The sequence below is a fragment of the Dipodomys spectabilis genome, unplaced genomic scaffold, assembly GCF_019054845.1.
Source record: "Dipodomys spectabilis isolate Male_0828 unplaced genomic scaffold, ASM1905484v1 ptg000297l, whole genome shotgun sequence".
Lineage (NCBI taxonomy): Eukaryota > Metazoa > Chordata > Mammalia > Rodentia > Heteromyidae > Dipodomys > Dipodomys spectabilis.
The window spans coordinates 13,676,571-13,697,205 of NW_024870974.1; the positions used below are offsets into that span (position 1 = coordinate 13,676,571).

Genomic DNA, 20,635 nt, shown 5'->3' on the forward strand with positions numbered 1-20,635 from the left:
TTCAGGGTTTCCAGTCTTGGTTGCAGAAGAAAAAGCAAATCAGCAATGGCAGCAAGTCCTTTCCCCTCGGGGCAGTGAGGGTGCCCTGTTTATTAGGCCTGACACTTTATTAGGCTCCTCCTTCAGGCTTCCACTTAGATGAAATCCAAACCCCAGTTTTTGCCCTTCGCTGCCTCTCTAGCCACATTGCTCATTATCCTATATGCTGGCCGAAGCCTTGCTTATTTCTGCTTATTTCTGTTGGCTCTTCTTCAGCATGACCGGGACTCTCTCATCATTTGCTTCTTGTTCAGATCTGATCCCTTCTGAGAATCAGTCCCTAACCATGACCGTACTCACGCTCCGGCCTTTGCCAGATGGTTCAGAGGATGTCCCACTGTCTGGTACATTACTGGACATGTGCATTCCGCCTTGCCCCTGGAGAATGCCAGCTCCTTAAACACAAGTCCTGGTCTGCCATGCTCATTGCTGTCTCCCAGCACCAAGAACGGTAGCTGCCATGTGTTAGGCCCTAGCCAAGTATTTTTCAAATGACTGAAGAATCATTCCTGCTGTATGCATTTCTCCATCATATCCACCTCTCTCATTATGTTCATTGTCTTAAAAGTATGTTCAATACAACTTGAATGAAGAGTTTCCTCTAAAACTCCATTTGGGAAATCTTGACTTGTTTTTAAGTTCTCAAAACCCATGTTATTTAAGAGAATGGTACTTGTCTGTCTAAGCATTTAGAAAACATGTTATTCCTTTTCAAATGAAGAAAAGCATGGTTTGATCAATATAAATGAAAGAGTTGCCATGACAACATACTTAGAATTAAATAGTGTGGCGATAAAAAGAAAAGGTCTAGATGCACCAATAGGTTCTAGAGATCTAAAAACACCTGTTTTATCTTACTGCACATCCTCTCCAGCCTATGTACTTACCTGAAAACTTGAAAAATACATTTTGGATGTTTACATGAATCCAGCTTTCGTCTTCCACATTCACAGTTTAATGGACTAGAAGCTGGAAAAGATCACACAATGCTGCTATGCTGTTTAATTGTTCTGATGAGCTGCATTTTTTTCAATGTAGTATTTCCTATATATTTGATCTTAAAGGGATTCTAAATGTATAGTAGGAATCCTAAGATCCTTCTGCCAATTTGCTTTGTAAATCATGCTGTGGAGCTGCAGAGCTCGTACAAAATCTGGAAGAAACCTTAGCTTTATAAAGTAAGTATGGTATCATTCTGCGAAGAAAAATGTCTTTTCTCATTCTGCTTAAATGAAATGGCCCTTACTTCCTGAATGCTGGACTAGTAGTGGCTGGACTTCAGGGAACATTTCAGCAATTCTAGACTCACAAAGGCGAGAAACACAGCTGAAAAGTTGGTGGGTGCTATTGGTTGTTTTCCTTTAATTCATGATACCAAAAGGTTAGATAAATGTGTCACTATTCTGTCTTTACTCCTGACACACAAATGGTTTTCCATTGGAAATAGAAGTATTTCCAAAATCATAAGCATTATTTGCTTCTAAAGTAAATCTTTGAGAAATCTGATGGCTTGAGTTGACTCTTGGTTACTATTTTTTTAAACCAGACTTTTGGAAAGAACCATCCGGTCAGCCGTAGAGCAGCATCTTTTTGATGTGAATAGCTCTGGAGGTCAAAGTTCAGAGGACTCAGAGTCTGGGATATCATCAGTACCTTCCTCCACATCCTCCAGACAACGGAGACGCCAGCCAAAGGAGCCGGATGAAGTTCGACATGGTAGAGAGAAGTAAGTCAGCATCCTCTCTCCTTCTTGCTTGAGTTTTTCTCTTTTTCATTTAAAATACACACTTAAGGCAGCCACTGTGTTATAGTTCCGCCTCTTTGTCCCTTTCAGCGTTTCATGTTGGCCATTCCAAACGCTTAGCTCACGTTGGAGAGTCAGAGGTGACTAAAAGGATGCCTCTGTGCCATTTGGTTGTCTGCTATGTTGTAAGGAGCCACTACTGATTTAAGGTAGCTCAGGCTTCCTTCTGAATCTATGTAGAGAGATCTTAAGCATGGCAAGAGGAAATTGACATGTGTCTGTTTAGAGGCAGTTGACTAGTAGAATACTTTTGGGGGTTTTTTTGGGTCCAGTCGTGGGCCTGAACTCTGGGCCTGGGCACTGTCCCTCAGCTCTTCAGCTCAAGGCCAGCGCTCTACCACTTGAGCCACAGCGCCACTTCCGGCTTTTTTCTTTTTGCTTATGTGGTGCTGAGGAATCGAACCCAGGGCCTCATGCATGCAAGGCAAGTGCTCTACCACTGAGCCACCTTCCCAGCCCTAGAATAGTTTTTTCTTTTTTTAACCAGCAGATTTCCCCTTTCTACGAACTTGAGCCATGTCCCCAGCTCCATTGTTCTCTGTCTCTCTGTCTCTGTCTCTGTCTGTCTCTGTCTCTATCTGTCTCTGTCTGTCTGTCTGTCTCTCTCTCTCTTCTCTCTCTCTCTCTCTCTCTCTCTCTCTCGTGTGTGTGTGTGTGTGTGTGTGTGTGTGTGTGTGTGTGTGTGTGTGTGTGTGTGTGTGTGTGTTTTCTTCGCCAGTTCTGGGGCTTGAACTCTGGACCTGGGCATTGTCCCTGAGCTTCTTTTTTTCAAGATGAGTACTCTACCACTTGAGCCACTGCCCCACTTTGGACTTTTTTGAATAGTTTATTGAAGATAAGAATCTCACAGTTTCCTTCCAGAGCTGGCTTCAAACCATGATCCTCAGATCTCAGCCTCCAGAGTAGCTAAGATTACAAGCGTGAGCCACGAGTGCCCGGTTTTTTGGTTGTTAATTTTCTTTAGTATAGAGTCTTACTGTTTGCTCAAGCCTATTTATGCTTCATATGTAGCTAGGATAAACCCAGCTTCTTATTGGTTGAGAGAGGGAATCTTGCTCATTTTTTGTTTTTTGTTGTTGTTGTTGTTTTTTGGTTTTTTTTGCCAGACTAGCCTTCAACTGAGATCCTTCCCGATCTCAACCTCCCAAGTAGCTAAGACATGAACACATCAGGTTTAATAATATTTTTTAAGTCAAAGTGGTTTGAATTTTCTAAAACAAAATGAACTAGATCGTTGACCCAAATGTTTCTTTGTTATATAAATATTATATTAAATTCCTACTGCAAATTAAAAGAGAAAGCAGGTTACATTGGAAGGATAATAAAGTTCTTAGTATTAGGATATTAAATGTAGATATATGTAGGAGTGAGGTGGAAGCCTTAAGGAGAAAAAAAACATGAAAATAAGTTTCTGGTAATTGGGTGTGGGTTTGTGGCACACACCTATAATCCCAGCTACTCAAGAGTCAGAGATTTTGAGCACTGTTTTCTCAGGTTTGCACAGATAAAATCATCAGACCCTATCTGAAAAGAAATAACCAAAGCAAAAAGGGTTAGGATGAGGGCTTGAGTGGCAAAGCATCTCCGTAGCAAGCATCAGGCCCTGAGTTCAAATATCAATTCTGCAAAAGAAAAAAAGGGAAAGGGGAATTGAAAAACAAAAAAGAGCTTGGTAATTAAAAAGGAGAGGCCGAGAGGTCTAAGTTCAAGGCGAATTAAATTACAAGTATGATTGAATCCTGACAATGTTATGGGAAGAATAGTTGACATTTGTTCCACAAGTCATACACACACCATGGCTGAGGTCCACGAATGCAAACAGGAAGCAGCTTTTCCTTCCACACAGACACAGTTCCGTGGTATTCATTTTGATGTTTTATGTAGCCATTCATTCACGATTCCAAAAGGTTGTGAAATAGATCGAACCAGGCCCTCAGCCATGCCAGGCAGGCCCTCTACCTCTTGAATTGTGCCTCCAACCCTTTTGTGTTTGTTGTTATTGTTTCTTTTGAGATTAGGGTCTAGTCACTAACCTTGCCCACACTGGCCTCTTGAGCCTTCCTCTTCCATTTCCTGTGTTAGCTGGGATTACAGGATGCACCAGCATGCTCAGTTTTCCTCTTGATATTTAACAACAGACTTTAGCTTTTGTATTAGTGTACTTGGGCTCCTACAACAAAATATGCTAACTGGGTTGCTTAAAAGACAGAAGTTCATTTTCTCACAGTCAGGGGCTGGAAGTTCAAGGCTAAGCTGCCACAGGCCTAGTTTCTAGCCAGTCCTCTCTCCTTGGCTTTGGTGATAGCCTTTCTTCTGTGTTCAGGCTTTTTTGCCTTCTCTGTCTTAAGGATGGCTCTCGGGGTGGATGAGGATATAGCGTAATGAGCTCGCTTAACCTTACTCACTTTCTGAAAGCTCTTGTCTCTCAACACAGTCACTTTGGGTGTTCGTGCTTCAACACAGAAACTGTGCGGAGACACAGCCCATAATAGCTTTCATGCCTAAGAGGCCCTCAATTACAAATCATAATTGGACACATACTCCAGTAGGCAGGAAAAATACCAAGACTGACAAGAAGACTGAATTGAATTAGTAAAACAGGGGAATTTTGAGCTTAAGGCAAGGTCCCTCGGCCATCCTTGGAAGGTGGCTCTGGGGGTGTGGAGGAGAGGTGTCTGCCTGTGTGGGATTTGTGGCTGTGAAGGACAGAGTGGGGGGCTGTGGGGGGGGGGGGTCGCGTTCTCTTCTGTCTGCAGTTAAGCTGTATTCCGGGTATTCCTTATACATGTGCGTGAAGCCTTTTATATGTTTAATTCACACTAGATACTTTCCACATTCAAAGTTGTAGAAAATAAGAGCAGAGCTATATTTTTAAAAAAATGACCAAATGTAATATCACTCGGAAAATATTATGATAGTGTTTAATGTATAATTTTTTGTCTCCATTCTAGCCTAAAGATAGGAATTTAGATTGCAGAATTAATATTTAATGCTATCTCATTTGGGGAGATGGTTGAACTGACAGTAAAATATGGTATCTATTTTTACTTTTTCAAAGTCATTTATTTCAAGACACAGCCTTAGGGGTTCGGGAGGGCCTTTAACGCACAGGGAGAAACCCCCAAACCCCGTCATTTCCGTCTCACCAAGCTATGTTGCTATGCTGACAATTTAATTTGCTCCATGATACGCTTAGAAAAAAAAAGTTTGTAAGCAATATAAATTTGTTCAAACCTCTTGCAGAAGTATTTAAAATACATAGTTTTGTCTTAATTCAATAGATTAAATACAATAATTATGACATTTCTGTTTCTCATAGGCTTACATGATAAAACCCTATAACAAATCCATATTTCAGTTCAGTTGTTTGGTATTCTGTAGATTTCATTAACCAAGATTATCTACCTCCGTGAGATTTTTAAAAATATGAATGCATTTTTCCTCTACTAAAATCCCTTTATCATGGGGGAAAATCAATATTCACATTCTGATGAGGCTTTTTTTCTTTATAAATTGTATGAATTTATGAAACTGAAAGTTACATTTGACGATGTGCCTGTGGATGCTGCTCAGTGGTCTAACATACCCATCCCCAGCACTGCAGCATATAGATTTTCCCATGCACAGTGGGAAATTTCATTATGCATGTATACCTTTCTCCCAATCTGAATATGAATTACTTTTGGAAAAATGACAAAAGCTGCTCCCTGGTAGAAACATGGCCCCTGACAATTTGCCACTAAGAACAATTTGCCTTTTAAAGGGATTCCTTTGGTCCCAGGCAGCCTCAACAAGGATACTCTACTGAGATTCTCATCTAAGAAGCAAACTGGAATTTCTGGGTCTTTCTTCAGATGTCCTCTAGGGTACAGCAGCAGTATTAGCAAACATCCCTTTCACCCTTTGAAATAAAATTAAGCTCTTTTTTTCCCCCTTTCAATTTAAGGGGCCTCATCAACAAAGAAAATATCCCTTCCGCCTTCAACAGCTTTGACGAGTGTATCTTGAACACTCAAGAGGCAGAAAAGTTGCATGAACATCCTTCTGATTGTATTGGAGAAAGAAGCAGACCTAAACGTCAGAAATCCAGTTCCAAACTTTCCGAGCTCAATGAAAATCAAGATGGTCTCAAGGTAAAAACATACATTGATAATTTTATTTTACTTGTAGTTAGCACAACTTTTTAATAATACTCATTTCCTTCATTTATGCTCCACTTTCTCTGAAAATTAGAGTCAAAAATCTTTCTTCTAACTCCTTTTAGATTTAAAATAAAATGCACAATGGTGAGATACTCGCTAACAGAACAGAACTAGAATTTGGCATATAATTACAAAGGAACTCTCCATTCTCATGCTTGGTGCACAGTCTCTGGTCTACTTTAGCTGCAGCCACAGGAAGTTCAATGTCATTTCCCATTCATTCGCCCACCTCGCAGCCTCTGTCAGCTCCTCTGTGCTCTGGAAAGATTCTCAATTTTTCACTATGTAAAATATACATAAATACGAATCTAGGAGAAAATCTATTTAGGTTACCTCAAAAAAATGTTTTGACATTTAATTTCTAGAAATAAACTGGTCTTGAACAGATGGACACAAATACCTTTCTCAGAAGTAGGTCTAATACAAGTCTCAAATGTAAGCATTAGAGTCATTACACTTACTTGAAAACTGATTATTTAATTCCTCTTTTGAGAGGAAAAGTAATTGTTTTGTGGTGCTGGGGAATCAAACTTGTGCTAAGCGTTTGTGCTGCCCCTGAACTTCACCTTTATCCCAGAGAATAAATATTCAAAAGAATAAATGTTAATAGTATCTGTTCTTTATGTATTCTGTGTTTGTATGTACACATGTGTGTGTATGTGTGTCTGTGTTTCAGTACTAGAGCTTGAACTCAGGGCCTGGATACTGTCTTTAACTATTTTGTTCAAGGTTGATGCTCAGCCACTTGGGTTATGGCTCTACTTCCAACATTTTAGTAGCTAATTGTAGATAATTGTCTCACCGATTTTTCTGCCCAGGCTGGCTTTGAATCATGATCCTCAGATCTCAGCCTCCTGAGTAGCTGGGATTACAGCATGAGCCACAGATACCCATCTCATTAATTCCTTATTTGGCCTATGATTTGTTTATTTGCCAAAGAGATTTATGTGGCAAAAGTCTGAAGCTTGGTTTTATGGTTTGAAAATAATGTACATCTTAGTTTCAATCCCTTAATAAGCTTAACCCATTAATAACTTTTTCCACTAGGAGTCAAGTACATTTATTCGTTAGAATGTGTGCCTGAACTTTGTTTAAAAGTGTTTGGATGAGAGATCCTGCTTCCGTTTGCTGTGAAAGGATCTGTATGGCCCTCCAATAATTTCCGCATTCCAGGATTGTGCTTGTCACGTGTGGACATTGGTGAGCTCAGTGGGCCTTGTCTTTGTTACAGTGAATAAACTTCAACCATGCCAACACAACTTAGCAGGAAAACTTCCTGCTCAGTAAATTGAAGATATTCTCATAACCTCTTTCCTAATTCTCCAATTCCATGTGTTTCCAAATCTAGTCTTCATAGCTCACCACAAGGCAAAGAAAGCAAAGGAACATAACAATGACTGGTATTAGACAACATTCTGAAAGTTGCACACCTCAACTTCTTACTTATTTTTGACCTTCTAATTCTACTTTACACAGCTGTCCTCCAAAACCTTTCCCTATTCCATTTCAACACCAGCACACTCGAACCAAACATTTGTGCCTGTAGCCAGAAAAAAAGAAAAGTAAAAGGATAAAGAAAGAGAGAAGGTAGCTCAGTGGTAGAGCGCTTGCCTTGCATGCATGAGGCCCTGGGTTCAATTCCTCAGCACCACATAAGCAAAAAGAAAAAAGCCAGAAGTGACGCGTGGCTCCAGTGGTAGAGCACTAGCCTTGAGCTGAAGAGCTGAGGGACAGTGCCTAGGCCCAGAGTTCAGGCCCCATGACCGGACCCCCCCCCAAAAAAAAGAAAGAAAGAAAAAAGAAAGAAAGAGAGGAAAGAAATTGCACATAATTAGATGCCTGTTTTGTGCCAGAAGGTATTTTAGATTCTAGGGAAACAAATAGTGAGAAAAGTAAGTGAAGATGTCTGCTTTCTTGGCACATCCACGCTACCGAGAGAAACAATCATCAAGAGAACCAAGACAAGCATAAAGTATATGGGAAACTGATTACTACTGGTGAGAAGACAAGTAACATAGAGATAGGAGTTGTGAGGGCCAGGGGATGCTGTTATAATCCAAGGGTTAAAGAAGATCACCCCCAAAATTTGACACTTGAGTATAAAAAGCAGCACTATAGATGGGACTATAGGTCCAAAGTCCCCCCCCCCCAATCTCACACACACACACACACACACACACACACACACACACACACACACACACACACACACACCACAATTACTTATCTGGAATTTCTTTTTTTCTTTTCTTTTCTTTTTTTTTGCTGGTCGTGGGGCCTGAACTCTGGGCCTGGACGCTGTCCCTCAGCTCTTCAGCTCAAGGCTAGCGCTCTACCACTTGAGCCACAGTGCCATTTCCGGCTTTTTTCATTTTGCTTATGTGGTGCTGAGGAATCGAACCCAGGGCCTCATGCATGCAAGGCAAGCGCTCTACCATGAGCCACCTTCCCAAAATTATCTGGAATTTCTAAGGAGCCATGGACACAGTTGTAGTGGGACGAGAGGGCAGAGTGAAAGCGTGATGGAGGAAAGGCGACAGATCAAATGTGTCCTCTCAGTCAGTGGAAGGACTCCTCCTGCACTGTGGGTGAAGTGAGAAGCCGGGGAATGTTCTAGGGAGACAGTAGTTAAAATGTGTCAGTAAGAGGGAGTGGCAGAAGCAGAGAAACCTGATAGGAATGTCATGCAGTAATTAGTTTAGGGTTGATGGTTTGAACTATAGGCAGAGGGGACAGCCCTCTCAGTGGCTTTACAGAAGGTTGGTGTGGCCAGTTGGCTGAGACTGGCCGCATGGAAGGCATAGAAATAATATCATAGGTTTGGTTTTAGACATGTCAAGATTGAGCGTCCCTGTTAGATATCTAAGAGGAAATATCTAAGGGGTAAATGGATGGGCTAGTATCTTGCCTAGAGATGCAGATGTGGCCACCATCATCATGATCATCATCACTGTCATCATCATCATTATCATTATCATAGATGTTACCGAATGCCAGAATATTGAAAGAGATAACCATAGAGGTGGGCATGGGTAGAAAAGCCAATAGCAACATGTAGAGGCTGGAGAGATGACAAACCAACAGGGGAAGATTGAAGAAGAACAGCTAGGAAGTAGAAGAAAATGAGTAATGATGGTGTTTTAGAAGACAAGTCGCCAGGTATCTCAAAGGGAAAGGGAGGCCAGCAGAAGGGATGGGGCCAGTAGCTCACCCTGAGTTTGACCACTGGAATTCCCAAAGTAGAGCTCTCTTGTGATCATTAATGCTGGTAGAGAGATGAGAGCAAAAGCCATTCTTAAGAGAAAATGGGAGAAGCTGTGAGCAATAACTTCACAGTGACCTTCTGGCCAAACAAGAGAAGGTCACATAGACCTCAACAAGCATCTTACAGACTTAGTATCCCCGCCCCATTGGAGACTGCAGGGGTGGGGAGAGGGGGTCCCCAAATACTTGGTTCTTTTGCCTTTCAAGGGTATAGTGATACTTAGAATATGTTGGTCTCTTTGGCCTCTGAATTCTGTATTTTGGTGGTTCATGGCAAGCCTTCCCATTCACACAGAATTATGAGAGAAATGAAACTTAATGTGAGGTGTCACACTCTGTAGTTGGAGCAGAAGTGAGGATGGTATGACCAGACATCTGTCTGGTTCACTATTAATCATGACCCCCCAGTGCCCTGCACGCTTCAGCACTCAGTGAGTACGTGCTAGGGGAAAAAAAAAATTATAAGGGTCTGAACGGTTCCATGTTGTTTGGGATAACATACAGCACAGAAGGACCACAAACTCAATGTCCCAAAGACAGTACAAGTTCTATCCCACGTGACAGCAGGCCTTCAGGGCAGGGGCATGTTCCTTGCAGTATTTCAAGGGACCCAGGCCAGCTGTACGTCTGCCATCTTCAGCAAGAAGCTTCCAGAATGTTCTGGTAGTTTCTATCCATATTGCAGCTCTCAGAAAGAGAGGGGATTCCGTGCAGCCAAGGATGTCCCTGCTGCCAGGTCTGGAAGTCACACCTCTCACATGTCACCAGAGAGAAGTCATCTAAGTAAGAAGAGGGGCCAGGACCTACCTGGTGCTGAGCACGGGGCTGCGCCATAACTGAAGCAAAGCAGATGCATTTAGAAGGACATCTGGCCACCTCGGCCAGCACCTCCTGGAGATGCCAGGATTCTTTTTGAAATGGATTTGCTGCAAGAGTTTCAAGCAAGGAAACCTCAAATGGACAAGCAGGTCTAAAAAGGAATTAAAATCTGCCATTGGTCCCTTATTAATGAGACTCTGTTAACTCACCTTTCCTTGCGGCTCAAGGTTAGACTAATGAGCCTGTTTTGACTAGCTACACTACCATGACCTTCATGTGACATATTTGTCTATGGAGAGAAAGCAGTTTTCTTTCATGACCTCTACAAAGGCTTTGTCAGCATTCTGCAGGTTTAGAAGACAAATTTGTTTTGGCCCCAAGTGTTTTTAAGGGTTTCAGTCAGTGGTCAAACAGGTTTTTGAGTCTGGCTCTCAATGCCAACTCAGAGAGAGGAGGGGAAAAAAAATGGCAAATAAATCCCACAGTCTGAAACTAGCTTTAGCCAAACCTTGGTCCTTTTAGATTTAAAGGTTGTATTCATAAATGAGGAGGGTGGTTTTTAAAATTCATTTCCTTCTGACACCTAAAAATTATCGAAATGAATTATGTCATAGTGGATCTGGATTTACATGAGTCAGAATTTGATAGATTATAAATTAGGCTCTAGCTGGTTAAGAAAAAGAATGACCAATGCCAAAAGAACCTCAAGCCTTTTTTTTGTAATAACTTACACTTAAAGTCTGATCTATTCTTTGCTATTTTTAAAAAGCAACTTACTACCTTTAACCTATTCTTTCAATGGTCTTTGTTCCCAGAAGGTATAGGTGCAAATCCAACAACTATCATATGGGAACATTATATAACTTGTATATTGTTGTGGTGATGCTAGCTCATGAATATTCAACAGCCTCAGATGTGTACAAAATCCAACATAATAAAATGGAGAGGTAGAGAGACAGAAAGACAGGGATTGGGAGAGGGAGGATAAAGGGGGAGAAGCACGGGGGAGCTGTTAAGCATCAAAAGTGGAAGGGAGAAAATTAAAGAAATTAAGAGATTGGCTAAACTTCCTCACATCTTAAAACTGTTTTCTGCAAAGCTATTATGGAACCTAACTGCTTGTGATAATGCTTAAAACGTACATCAATTGTATTATGGTTCTTTATGTTTAGGGGGAAAAAAAAGACAAGTTTTCTAAAGACTGGAGAGGTAGCTCAGTGGTAGATCACTTGCCTAGCAAGGCCCTAGGTTCAATCCCTAGCACTGTAAACATACACACACACACACACACACACACACACACACACACACACACACACACACACACACACACACACATATTTTTTCCCTGAATCTTGTATGTGTCTAAATTTTTATAATGCATTTATGGTTTGGTTACTGTCCTTTCTCCTCCCTAAATATTTCTTAGTCTCTCTTTCCTGAATATTTCATCTGAAGGCGTTTATTTCTTTTGAAATACTCTTTTGCATCTAATGTTAAGTGGATTCTTTTATTGGCCCTCAGTGAGAGACAGAGATTGAGGACTGCATTCCCGAGGAATTCATGTTTCAGAGCTGTAGGAAAACCTAATACTATTACACTAGATCTTACATTAAAGATTTCGCTAATCCACGGGAGATTACCAAGGAGAACAAAGAGGCTTTGTCACAGATCTATTCCTCGCTATCAGAAAGGTCACACAGAGGTAATGAAAGCATTTTGTAGAGTTCTTCTCTAACGCAGACCTCAAAGGTATACATAGAATGAAACACTGCTACAATTTTTCAGAATTTCTCAGATCCATTCTAAAATTCTCCAGCTATAAATTATCTAAGCCAATACATTGATTCTTAGTGTTCTCACGGCTGACACAAATGTTGTATGTTCCTGGGACACCAGTCTTTGGAGATTACATAGCTTTGGAAATAACAATAGCTAATATTCACTAACGACCGCAGGTGTTACCATAGTGCTTTAGGTGTGTTGTTCTGTTGAATTATCATGAAGGCTCATGTGTTCTCATGGCATTCCGTATCTATCTGTTCCAGACAAGGAACTGAAGGCTTGGGTACAGTCCTGTAGTGACAGTTGATGAGCTACCACCCAAACTGACATGTGCCATCTCCTCTGTGCCTGTCCTTTAGTGAGCCCAAACTGAGAATTCTACACAAATTGGCTAAGCCAGCGTAAATGGAAAAGAATCATCCTTCTCTATGTTTATTTTATGGAGATCTTTATACAATTTGTGTATATGTGTGTGTGTGTGTGTGTGTATGTATGTGTGTATGTATGTACACATCCCGATCCTGGAGCTTGAACTCAGGGCCTGGGCGCTATTCTTGAGCTTCTTTTGCCCAAGGTTAGCTCTTTACAACTTTAAGCCACAGCACCACTTCCAGCTTTTCCTGAGTAGTATACTGGAAATAAAAGTCTCACAGACTTTCCAGTCTAGGCTGGCTTGGAACCACAATCTTCAGATCTCAGCCTCCTGAGTAGCTGGGATTACAGATGTGAGCCCCCTGCACTTGGCTCTTTATATAATTTGGGGGGATTGCTGTGAATCTCAAATCAGATTTACTTTCCACTTTAAGGGGCTTTTTTTGTCATGGTAGGTTTATTAGTACGTAGCTAAACACAGGCTGTTTCAATTCATGCTCTTTATTTCTTTTCACATTACAAAATAAATGAACTTTGCCTAATATCCTTTTGATACAGATGTGAATTCCTGAGTTCAAAAATAAAATTCAGGTCCAAATTTCTTAGGCAGCTGTTCTTTGAGGATACTGAATTTACAAACAAGCAAATAAGAGCACACATTTACTCTTCCTTCATGGAGATAACTTATTTTATACTCTACTTTAAAAAAAGCACTAACTGTATCACCAGGTGTGGCAGTACATGGTTGTTAGCCAAGCACTTGAGAGCAGGAAGGGTGCAGATTTAAAATCAACCTTGGCTCCAAAAATACAAAGAAATAAAAGAAAATAAGCATGGACCATATTTATAAATGCAGTAATGAATAATATATATTACAAATATACCTCCTGATAAACATAAGACCCCCTAGTCAACCTGAAATATGTACCATTCAAAATTGAGTTTTCTATTTATATATTTGTTTACCTTAGCTTAGCTAGGGTAACATTAAATATTGAAAGAAAAAAGGGGTTTACATTGACTCTATTTCCTTTCATAGATGTTTAGGAACCAGGATATAAGATACATATAAGGCCAGATTATATTAATAATATATTACACAATATATATATTACACAATAATATATTACACAGTGATTAGGTTCAAGATTAGCTCCCGGAATTCTTAGAACTTGAGTTCTAAGATACCCTGATTTTCTGGCAATAAAAAGTAGATAAGGCTAGGCACCAGTGATGCATGCCTAGAATCCTAGCTACTTGGGAACCTGAAGTCAAGAGCCTCTGCATTTAAAACCAGCTAGAGCAGAAGAGTCTGCAAGACTCCATCTCTAAACCAGCAAAGTGCTAGTTAGAGTGTCCAAGTGGTAGAGTGCCAGCAGTGAGCAAGAAAGCTGAGCAAGGACGCAAGACCTTGAGTTCGAGCCCTGGTACTGGCTCACAGACAAAAAATGTAGATTGCTACCTAAAAGGTACAATGACAGTTCCACGACACTGTCACAAGGCACAATAAAACCCAATGTACAATCTTGTGCAAGCAGAAACTCTCATAACTTCATTCATGTTGGCAAAGTTGAAGTGGGAAGATTAGAATTAGTTTACATCTACATAACTGTCTGATGTTTTGTTTTGTTTTTTTCCATCTTCATCAAAGCATAGGGAGCCTGCTGTGGCATATTTCTTACCATTGCTATTGACAAACTACGTTGGTTCTCTTGCAGGAGATGGAAAACGTGGCTTCCCCTCGATCACCTGAGCCCCCTGGGTCTGATGGTCCTGAACTCATGGCCAACGAAAGGTAATGTTAGAATCTTCTTCTTTCATTGTTTTTGAGGGTATGAGAAGATTGCTTTCCATTCAGTGCAATGTGAGGTAGAAGAACAGAAGCAAAGGATCAATATGTGAACCAACAATATTTTATTACAGGGAAACTTCTTGAATAGAAAAATCTACTGTAGCTGGACACCAGTGGCTCATGCCTGTAATCTGAGCTACACAGGAGGCTGAGATCTGGTTCAGAGCCAGACAGAGCAGGCAAATCTGACACTTGTCTCTGAATAAATAGTGGGGCGTGGTAGGGGGGCAGTCAGGGGGGTATGGAGGTATGGCTTACGTGGTTAGAGCCAGCCTTGAGAGAATGTAAGATCCTGAGTACTAACCAAAAAAAAAAAAAAAAAGTAAAAAGAAGGGTAGGAAAGGGAGGGGAAGGACTAGTACCATTAAAAACACAGGCCTGAACTGGTCACCAGAGTCTCACACCTGTTATTCTAGCTACTCAGGAGGCTGAGATCTGAGAATTGAGGTTTGAAGCCAGCCTGGGCAGGAAAGTCTGTAAGACTCTTTTATTTCTCTAAACCATTCAAAAAAGAAAAAAAAGCTGGAAGTGGCACTGTGGCTCAAGTGGTAGAAACTATCCTTGAGCCAAAGAAGGTCAGGAACAGCACCCAGGCCCTGAGTTCAAGTCCTAGGACCAGCATACACACACAGAAAACTTACCTATGCGCTTGTTTCAACCTCTAGCTTGTTTTGTTTTGGTTTGGGGTTTTTTTTGGGGGGGGTTGTTATTAATTTTTATTTTCTAGTTTGTTTTTTGTCTCAATCTGTAAGAATTTGGTTTAGGTAGAGCTAGTCAGCCCACTTTCAAAATAAATGAAATCATAATACGAATTAATATAAAACAAATGGACACTTACGGCTTTTTATTGTTGTTGTTTACAGCAAAGACAATGAGAAAGATGGCAAAGATACCCAGCATGGTGTGGTAAGTAGCTCACAAAACTATTCCAGGGATGGGACCGCTCCTACATTCTTGTGTGTGAATGTGGAATGTTACTAGCCTGTCAAAAAGAAGCAAGCAGATTAGTGATAGGAATATAGCCAGATAAAAAAGGTAAACACCAAAACTTGAAGATTTTTGAGAAATTTGCTTTTTAAATTACTTTATTTGGTTGTTGTAAAGGTAAACTTTTAGGAGCATCGGGATTTCCCTTTAGATTTTTCCATAAAATAATACAAAAAGGCAAAGCTCCTGATTTGATTCTCCCATAGTTCAGTGTATTTTTTTAACTGACAGATATACCACGTTGTGGGTTTTAATTAATTTTCCAATTAACATATATTCAGTTGGGGTTCCTTAATCCAACTTATTTTCTGTATCTTGTAAACAATCAAGAAAAATGTGGCTGGGGCTGGGAAGGTGGTTCAGTGGTAGAGCGCTTGCCTTGCATGCTCGAGGCCCTGGGTTCGATTCCTCAGCACCACATAAGCAAAAAGAAAAAAGCTGGAAGTGGCGCTGTGGCTCAAGTGGTAGAGCACTAGCCTTGAGCTGAAGAGCTGAGGGACAGCACCCAGGACCAGAGTTCAGGCCCCACAACTGGACCCAAAAAAACAAAAAAAGAAAAATGTGGCTGGTGCCAGTGGCTCACTGCTGAAATTCCAGTTCCCCAGGAAGCTGAGATTGTGAGGAGTAAGGTTTGAAGCCGGCTGAGGCGAGACTTATCTCCAGTTAACCAGCAAAAAGCTAGAGGTGGAGCTGTGGCTCAAGTGTTAGAGCTCCAAATTTGAGAGAAATAGCTGAGGGACAACGCCCAGGCCTTGAGTTTAAGCCTAAGAGTTCAAAAAGGAATGTGGGAGCTGGGGTTAGGGGGGTACTTTTGTTTGTGCAGCACTCACTTGGCTCACAGGTGAGGCCCTGGCTTCAATCTCCAGGACCCTCAAAGAAGAATTCGAAAGCTGGGGACCTCTTTCTCTAGGGAATTGCACACTCACATATAAATTCTGGAAAGTGATGACCACAAACTGTAGAACGTGTTCAGGCCTTGTCCTGTGTATTCTATTAACCACAACAGAGCTGAGAGAAGGGGAGAGGGCTTCATCTTTCTGACTTCATAGTCTCTGAGTCAGTTCTTCCACATCTTATTTCCTATTCTTATTTATGTCCTTCTTTCCTTCCTTCTTTCGTTTTCTGGGACCCAGGAACAAACTGATAAGCTTTCCTGAATGGGTACTCTCACTTAGCTTTTTCTACTCAAGGCTGGTGCTCTAACCATTTGAGCCACACCTCCAGTTCCAGCTTTTTGTTAGCTAATTGGAGACAAGGGTCTCATGGACTTTTCTGCCTGCGCTGGTGCAAAACTGCAGTCCTCAGATCTCAGCCTCCTGAGTAGCTAGGATTACAGGCATGAGCCACCACACCCAGCTGGGAACCTTTTAACAAGATTGTGTTTCCTCATGGTCACTGTTATTTTTTCTGGCTTCATCTTCTCCTCGACTTCCTCTGCTCACAGCAAGCACCTCTTCATCATGCCACTGAACATTATTTTAAGGAAGGCCACTTCGCCAGCCTCCTGGAGCGCTCTCCTCAGTTAGCTCCTTTGATGCTTGTTATCTCTTATGCCATCCAAGGAAATAGAAAGACCTTTGTGGGAGAATGTTTCCAGTGGCATCCGAGCTACATTCATGCTGGGCTCAGCTTGCCTAACTCTCTTGGTGGACAGGTTCTGTAGCAGTGGGTGAATGGCTGGGAAGGAATCTTACATCCTTCTCCCACGTGTAACGTCCAGTTCTCCAATGTCCCATCCAAGTGCAGCCACCAGTCCCTCCCCAGCCCACAGCTGGCCCTCCTGGAGTGTCCACTATTCATAGTCACGATCGTGTCCATCAGAGGATAAAATTAGAGGTGAGGTCAATGTAGACTAAGCCCTGAGGAGAGGAAAAAAAGATATCACTTCATGAGATTGGAATTATTTCCAAGGTGAAGACATGTGTTTGTTTCACTAAATATATGTGACTGTTATCCGTGAAAGATCTGTATGTTGTTTTTAAAGTTCTTTGCGTTGTTTCAGGGTATCTTCATTTCTTACTTTTACTTTTTAATCTTACTGTTTCTCTGTGTTGTACCTTTCCATATCGGTAGCACTTTCTAAACCTCTGTGCACCACCCATATTGAAATCTCGCTTCCCAGTAATGCAGAAATAATCCCAAAATTTCGGAGATTAAACAAAAAAAAAAATACGCTGGACTGTAGAATTCAAGAATTGGTTTTAGCTAATACTTGCTTCGTTTCGAGTTTCTTATGGCATTAGGTTCAGATGGCAGAATTGACATGTCCAGTGTGACCAGCTAAAATACTTTCTCTGATTTCATTTTATAACAGAGAAATCTTATTCTCACTAACATTGTCCTTAAAGTTTTTGTGTTTTGTTTTTTTCTCTTGTAAACTTTCAGACTCCTAAGATGACAGCAAATGGCAACCACAGAGAAAGCCGATGTCTGCTTTCTCCCTGCAAGTCCTCTTAGAGGTCTGCTCCCTCTAATGGGCAGAAAGGCAGAAGGTTGGGTTGAGTAGAGTTGGGAGGCAAAGGCAGGCACAACACTGACTTTATTTTTTAAACAATCTATCTATAGCCTGCAATGTATTTTGTCTGAAGACGTGTGGAAATGGACTATGACCTTCTCTCCTGGCTGTTTAGCTATGTAACTAATCTCGTCCACAGCCTGTGGAATCCTCCATGGCCTTGCTCATCCCCACCCACCCATTCCTCTTTATTGTATGGTTCTAATTAAAATATGTTCAGGGCCAAACCACAACAAATAAAAAACAAGTTATCAGTCACTTCACAATAGCACAAAGGAAAGCCCGGCGTCTTTGGATGGGTTTTGGAAGGATGGATATTGTGGTGAGCTGTTCCATCTGGGTTGTAGGAAATGAGGTACCATGAGGAATTGCCCGGCGCACGTTTCCTGTGCATGCAGACTTGGGCATTCTCAGACTGCTGTTGTGCTCTCAGATTTTGTTATTGTTGTTGTTTGGTTTTTGTTTTCTTTACAGTACTAGGGGTTTAATTCAGGGGCTTGCACTGGAACTTTTTTGTCTTTGAGTTATTTGGGGGTTAAGGTCTCATGATTATGCCCAGCTGCTCTAAGCTGCCATCCTTTAAAAAAAAAAAGAATCAGCCATTGAACTTGAACTCAGGGCCTGGGCACTGTCCCTGAGCGTTTTCACTCAAGGCTAGCACCCTACCTCTTTGAGCCACGGCTTTACTTCCAGTTTTCTGATGGTTAATTAGAGATCAAGAATCTCACAGACTTTCCTGCCTGAGGTGGCCTTGAACCATGATCTTCAGATCTCAGCAGATCTCTTGAGTAGCTAAGATTACAGGTATGAGCCACCAGCAGCTGGCAGCTTTCCTCCTGTTTATATTTCCCACTTGGTTGGGATGACAAGCATTCACCACCATTCACTACTCTGCAAGATTTGTTTGTTGAAACAGGTTCCTGCTAATTTTTTTTGCCCAAGCTGCCTCTGAACAAAAATCTTCCTGATGTAGGATGACAGGCGTGAACCCCATCGAATGCTGTGCTTTCATTTTTAAATTCTTAATGACTTCATGTATCCAAAAGAACAGTCAACCCTACAACCAACAATACACATCAATATACATTCTCTCTGACTCTCTGTCTCTGTCTCTGTCTCTGTCTCTCTCTCTCTCTCTCTTCCTCTCCCCCTGCCCCAAGATAAGGTCTTACTACATAACCCAGGCTAGTTTTGACTTTGTCTCAAGCTGGGGTCATGTGCTACCACACATGACATACTGTACATTCTAAAAGATACCATTGAAAATACATCTTGTTCTGCTTCTAACAAGATTTATGTCTCCTGCTCCCAATTTAATTCCTTCTGATAAGTAATTTTCTATTGTGGAAATGCTTTATGCCTCATATAAAATCTAAAGTTCTCCAACAACAGCCTTACAATGAAATCTCTTTGTCAAGGAAGCAAAGCAAATACAGCAACATGGGCGGATATTACATTATCTGAGAGATCATTTTTTATGTCCGAATTATAAGGTCAATGAAGTGTTAAATTCTTTGAGGATATTTTTACGTTCTTCATGCTTTCTAAGCCCACTGCTTAGAAGCTTAGAAGCATACCTTTGATAACAAACAAGACATTCATCATAAGCAGAAGACCATTTCCCTTTTCTTATTCTGCTCTAAAAAGCAGCACCTTTCAATCAAGACTGAGAATTAAATTAGCTATGACAAGACTCAACTGCAAGCTTTTATTTGCTCTGAGATTTCTGAAACAGCGCCATCAATAATCACCAAAACACCAGAGGGCTTTGTAGTTCACATGGCTTTTGGAAACTTGTTCTGTCCATTTCCCTTTATTGTCAGGCCAAACAGCAAATGTTTATGGTTCCATGAAGGTTCTTCAGTTAGCAGTGACTTTTCTGTGTACAAACTGTATTTTCTGGAATAGTCTTCTTCTTGCCTCTCTGGCTCTGAAAAACATGCAGGCCACTCATCCATATATCCTGTTCAGAAAGTGAGAAAAAGGAATGGAACAAATATTCACCAACTCCCTGAAGTCAGGGAAAGGGCTAGATGAACAAAGTCTCATGATAGGACATCTGGACAGGGACTAGTCTTGGCAGAGAACAGACTGAGCGACGACCAGCGAAGGGCTTCTTGACCTGCAGGTGGAATCTGGCCTGAGCTCTGGGTTAGCTGAGCTGTCCGTGTTGTTCTTCTAACTCACGCCATGCTGGTACCCGTATGTTCAATGTCTGAATTCCACACTGAACCCCGTATCTTGGTTGATTCTGAATTCTGGCACCTAGAACTTAGTGAATATCCAATGAGCACTTGTCCAATAAATATGTGAACAGGAAAATGAGGAAAAGTAGAAATAGATATAGCATTTCTTTTGTTATTACTCAAGGCTGTATGTTTGGGGGCTTCATTTCTCTTCCCCCCCCCCCAATTTGAGCCTCACAAACCAAGGCTTGTTTCTATACTCAAAGCAAGACTAGAAGTCTTGGAGCTTGGAAAGCTGGGATTAATTCATCTCTACCTTCCAAATCCCTCCTTCCCTGCCTACCATTATGATGATCTCTCTAAAAGCCAAAAGGTATATTTCAACACACCAACATTTAGTGTGTCTATATATGGGTGCTATTCTTTTTTTAATTAAATACTAAAAATTGTTACTATATAGGTAACGTACAGAGGGCTTACCATTTCCTAAGTCAGGTAATGAGTACATTTCTTTTTAGACAATGTCACCTCTTCCATTGCTCTCTCCTAGTTTTGAGGGGTACCATTCTTGACAAGGTTTTGGCTTGTGACCCCACACCTGAGCCCACCTGACCCTCCTGTAGCCCCAGCCAAGAAATGATGGCATGACCAAACAGGCTAGAACTTGGGTCTCTAGATTCTAGAAACAGCAAGTTTTCAAGCAGCCTCAGGGTTGCTTGTCAGGACCAGCTAGTCAGGACCCAGTGTGCCTACAGGGACAGCTGCAAGTCAACTTAGGTCCACATGAAAACGGATCCTCGCGAGGTCCAA

The 20,635-nt window shown here is 41.3% G+C and overlaps 1 protein-coding gene across 2 annotated transcripts in view; it reads left to right on the top strand.

The window, feature by feature from the left end:
- Nucleotides 1-20,635, top strand: part of LOC122127192 (protein FAM13A-like) — an 85,106-nt gene that overhangs the window by 28,003 nt on the left and 36,468 nt on the right. For both annotated transcript variants that reach the window (XM_042701803.1, XM_042701802.1), the window contains 4 exons: nt 1,586-1,765; nt 5,790-5,976; nt 14,004-14,080; nt 15,001-15,043. In XM_042701803.1, the coding sequence (XP_042557737.1) occupies nt 1,586-1,765; nt 5,790-5,976; nt 14,004-14,080; nt 15,001-15,043 (487 nt within the window). The remainder of the gene's footprint in view (nt 1-1,585; nt 1,766-5,789; nt 5,977-14,003; nt 14,081-15,000; nt 15,044-20,635) is intronic.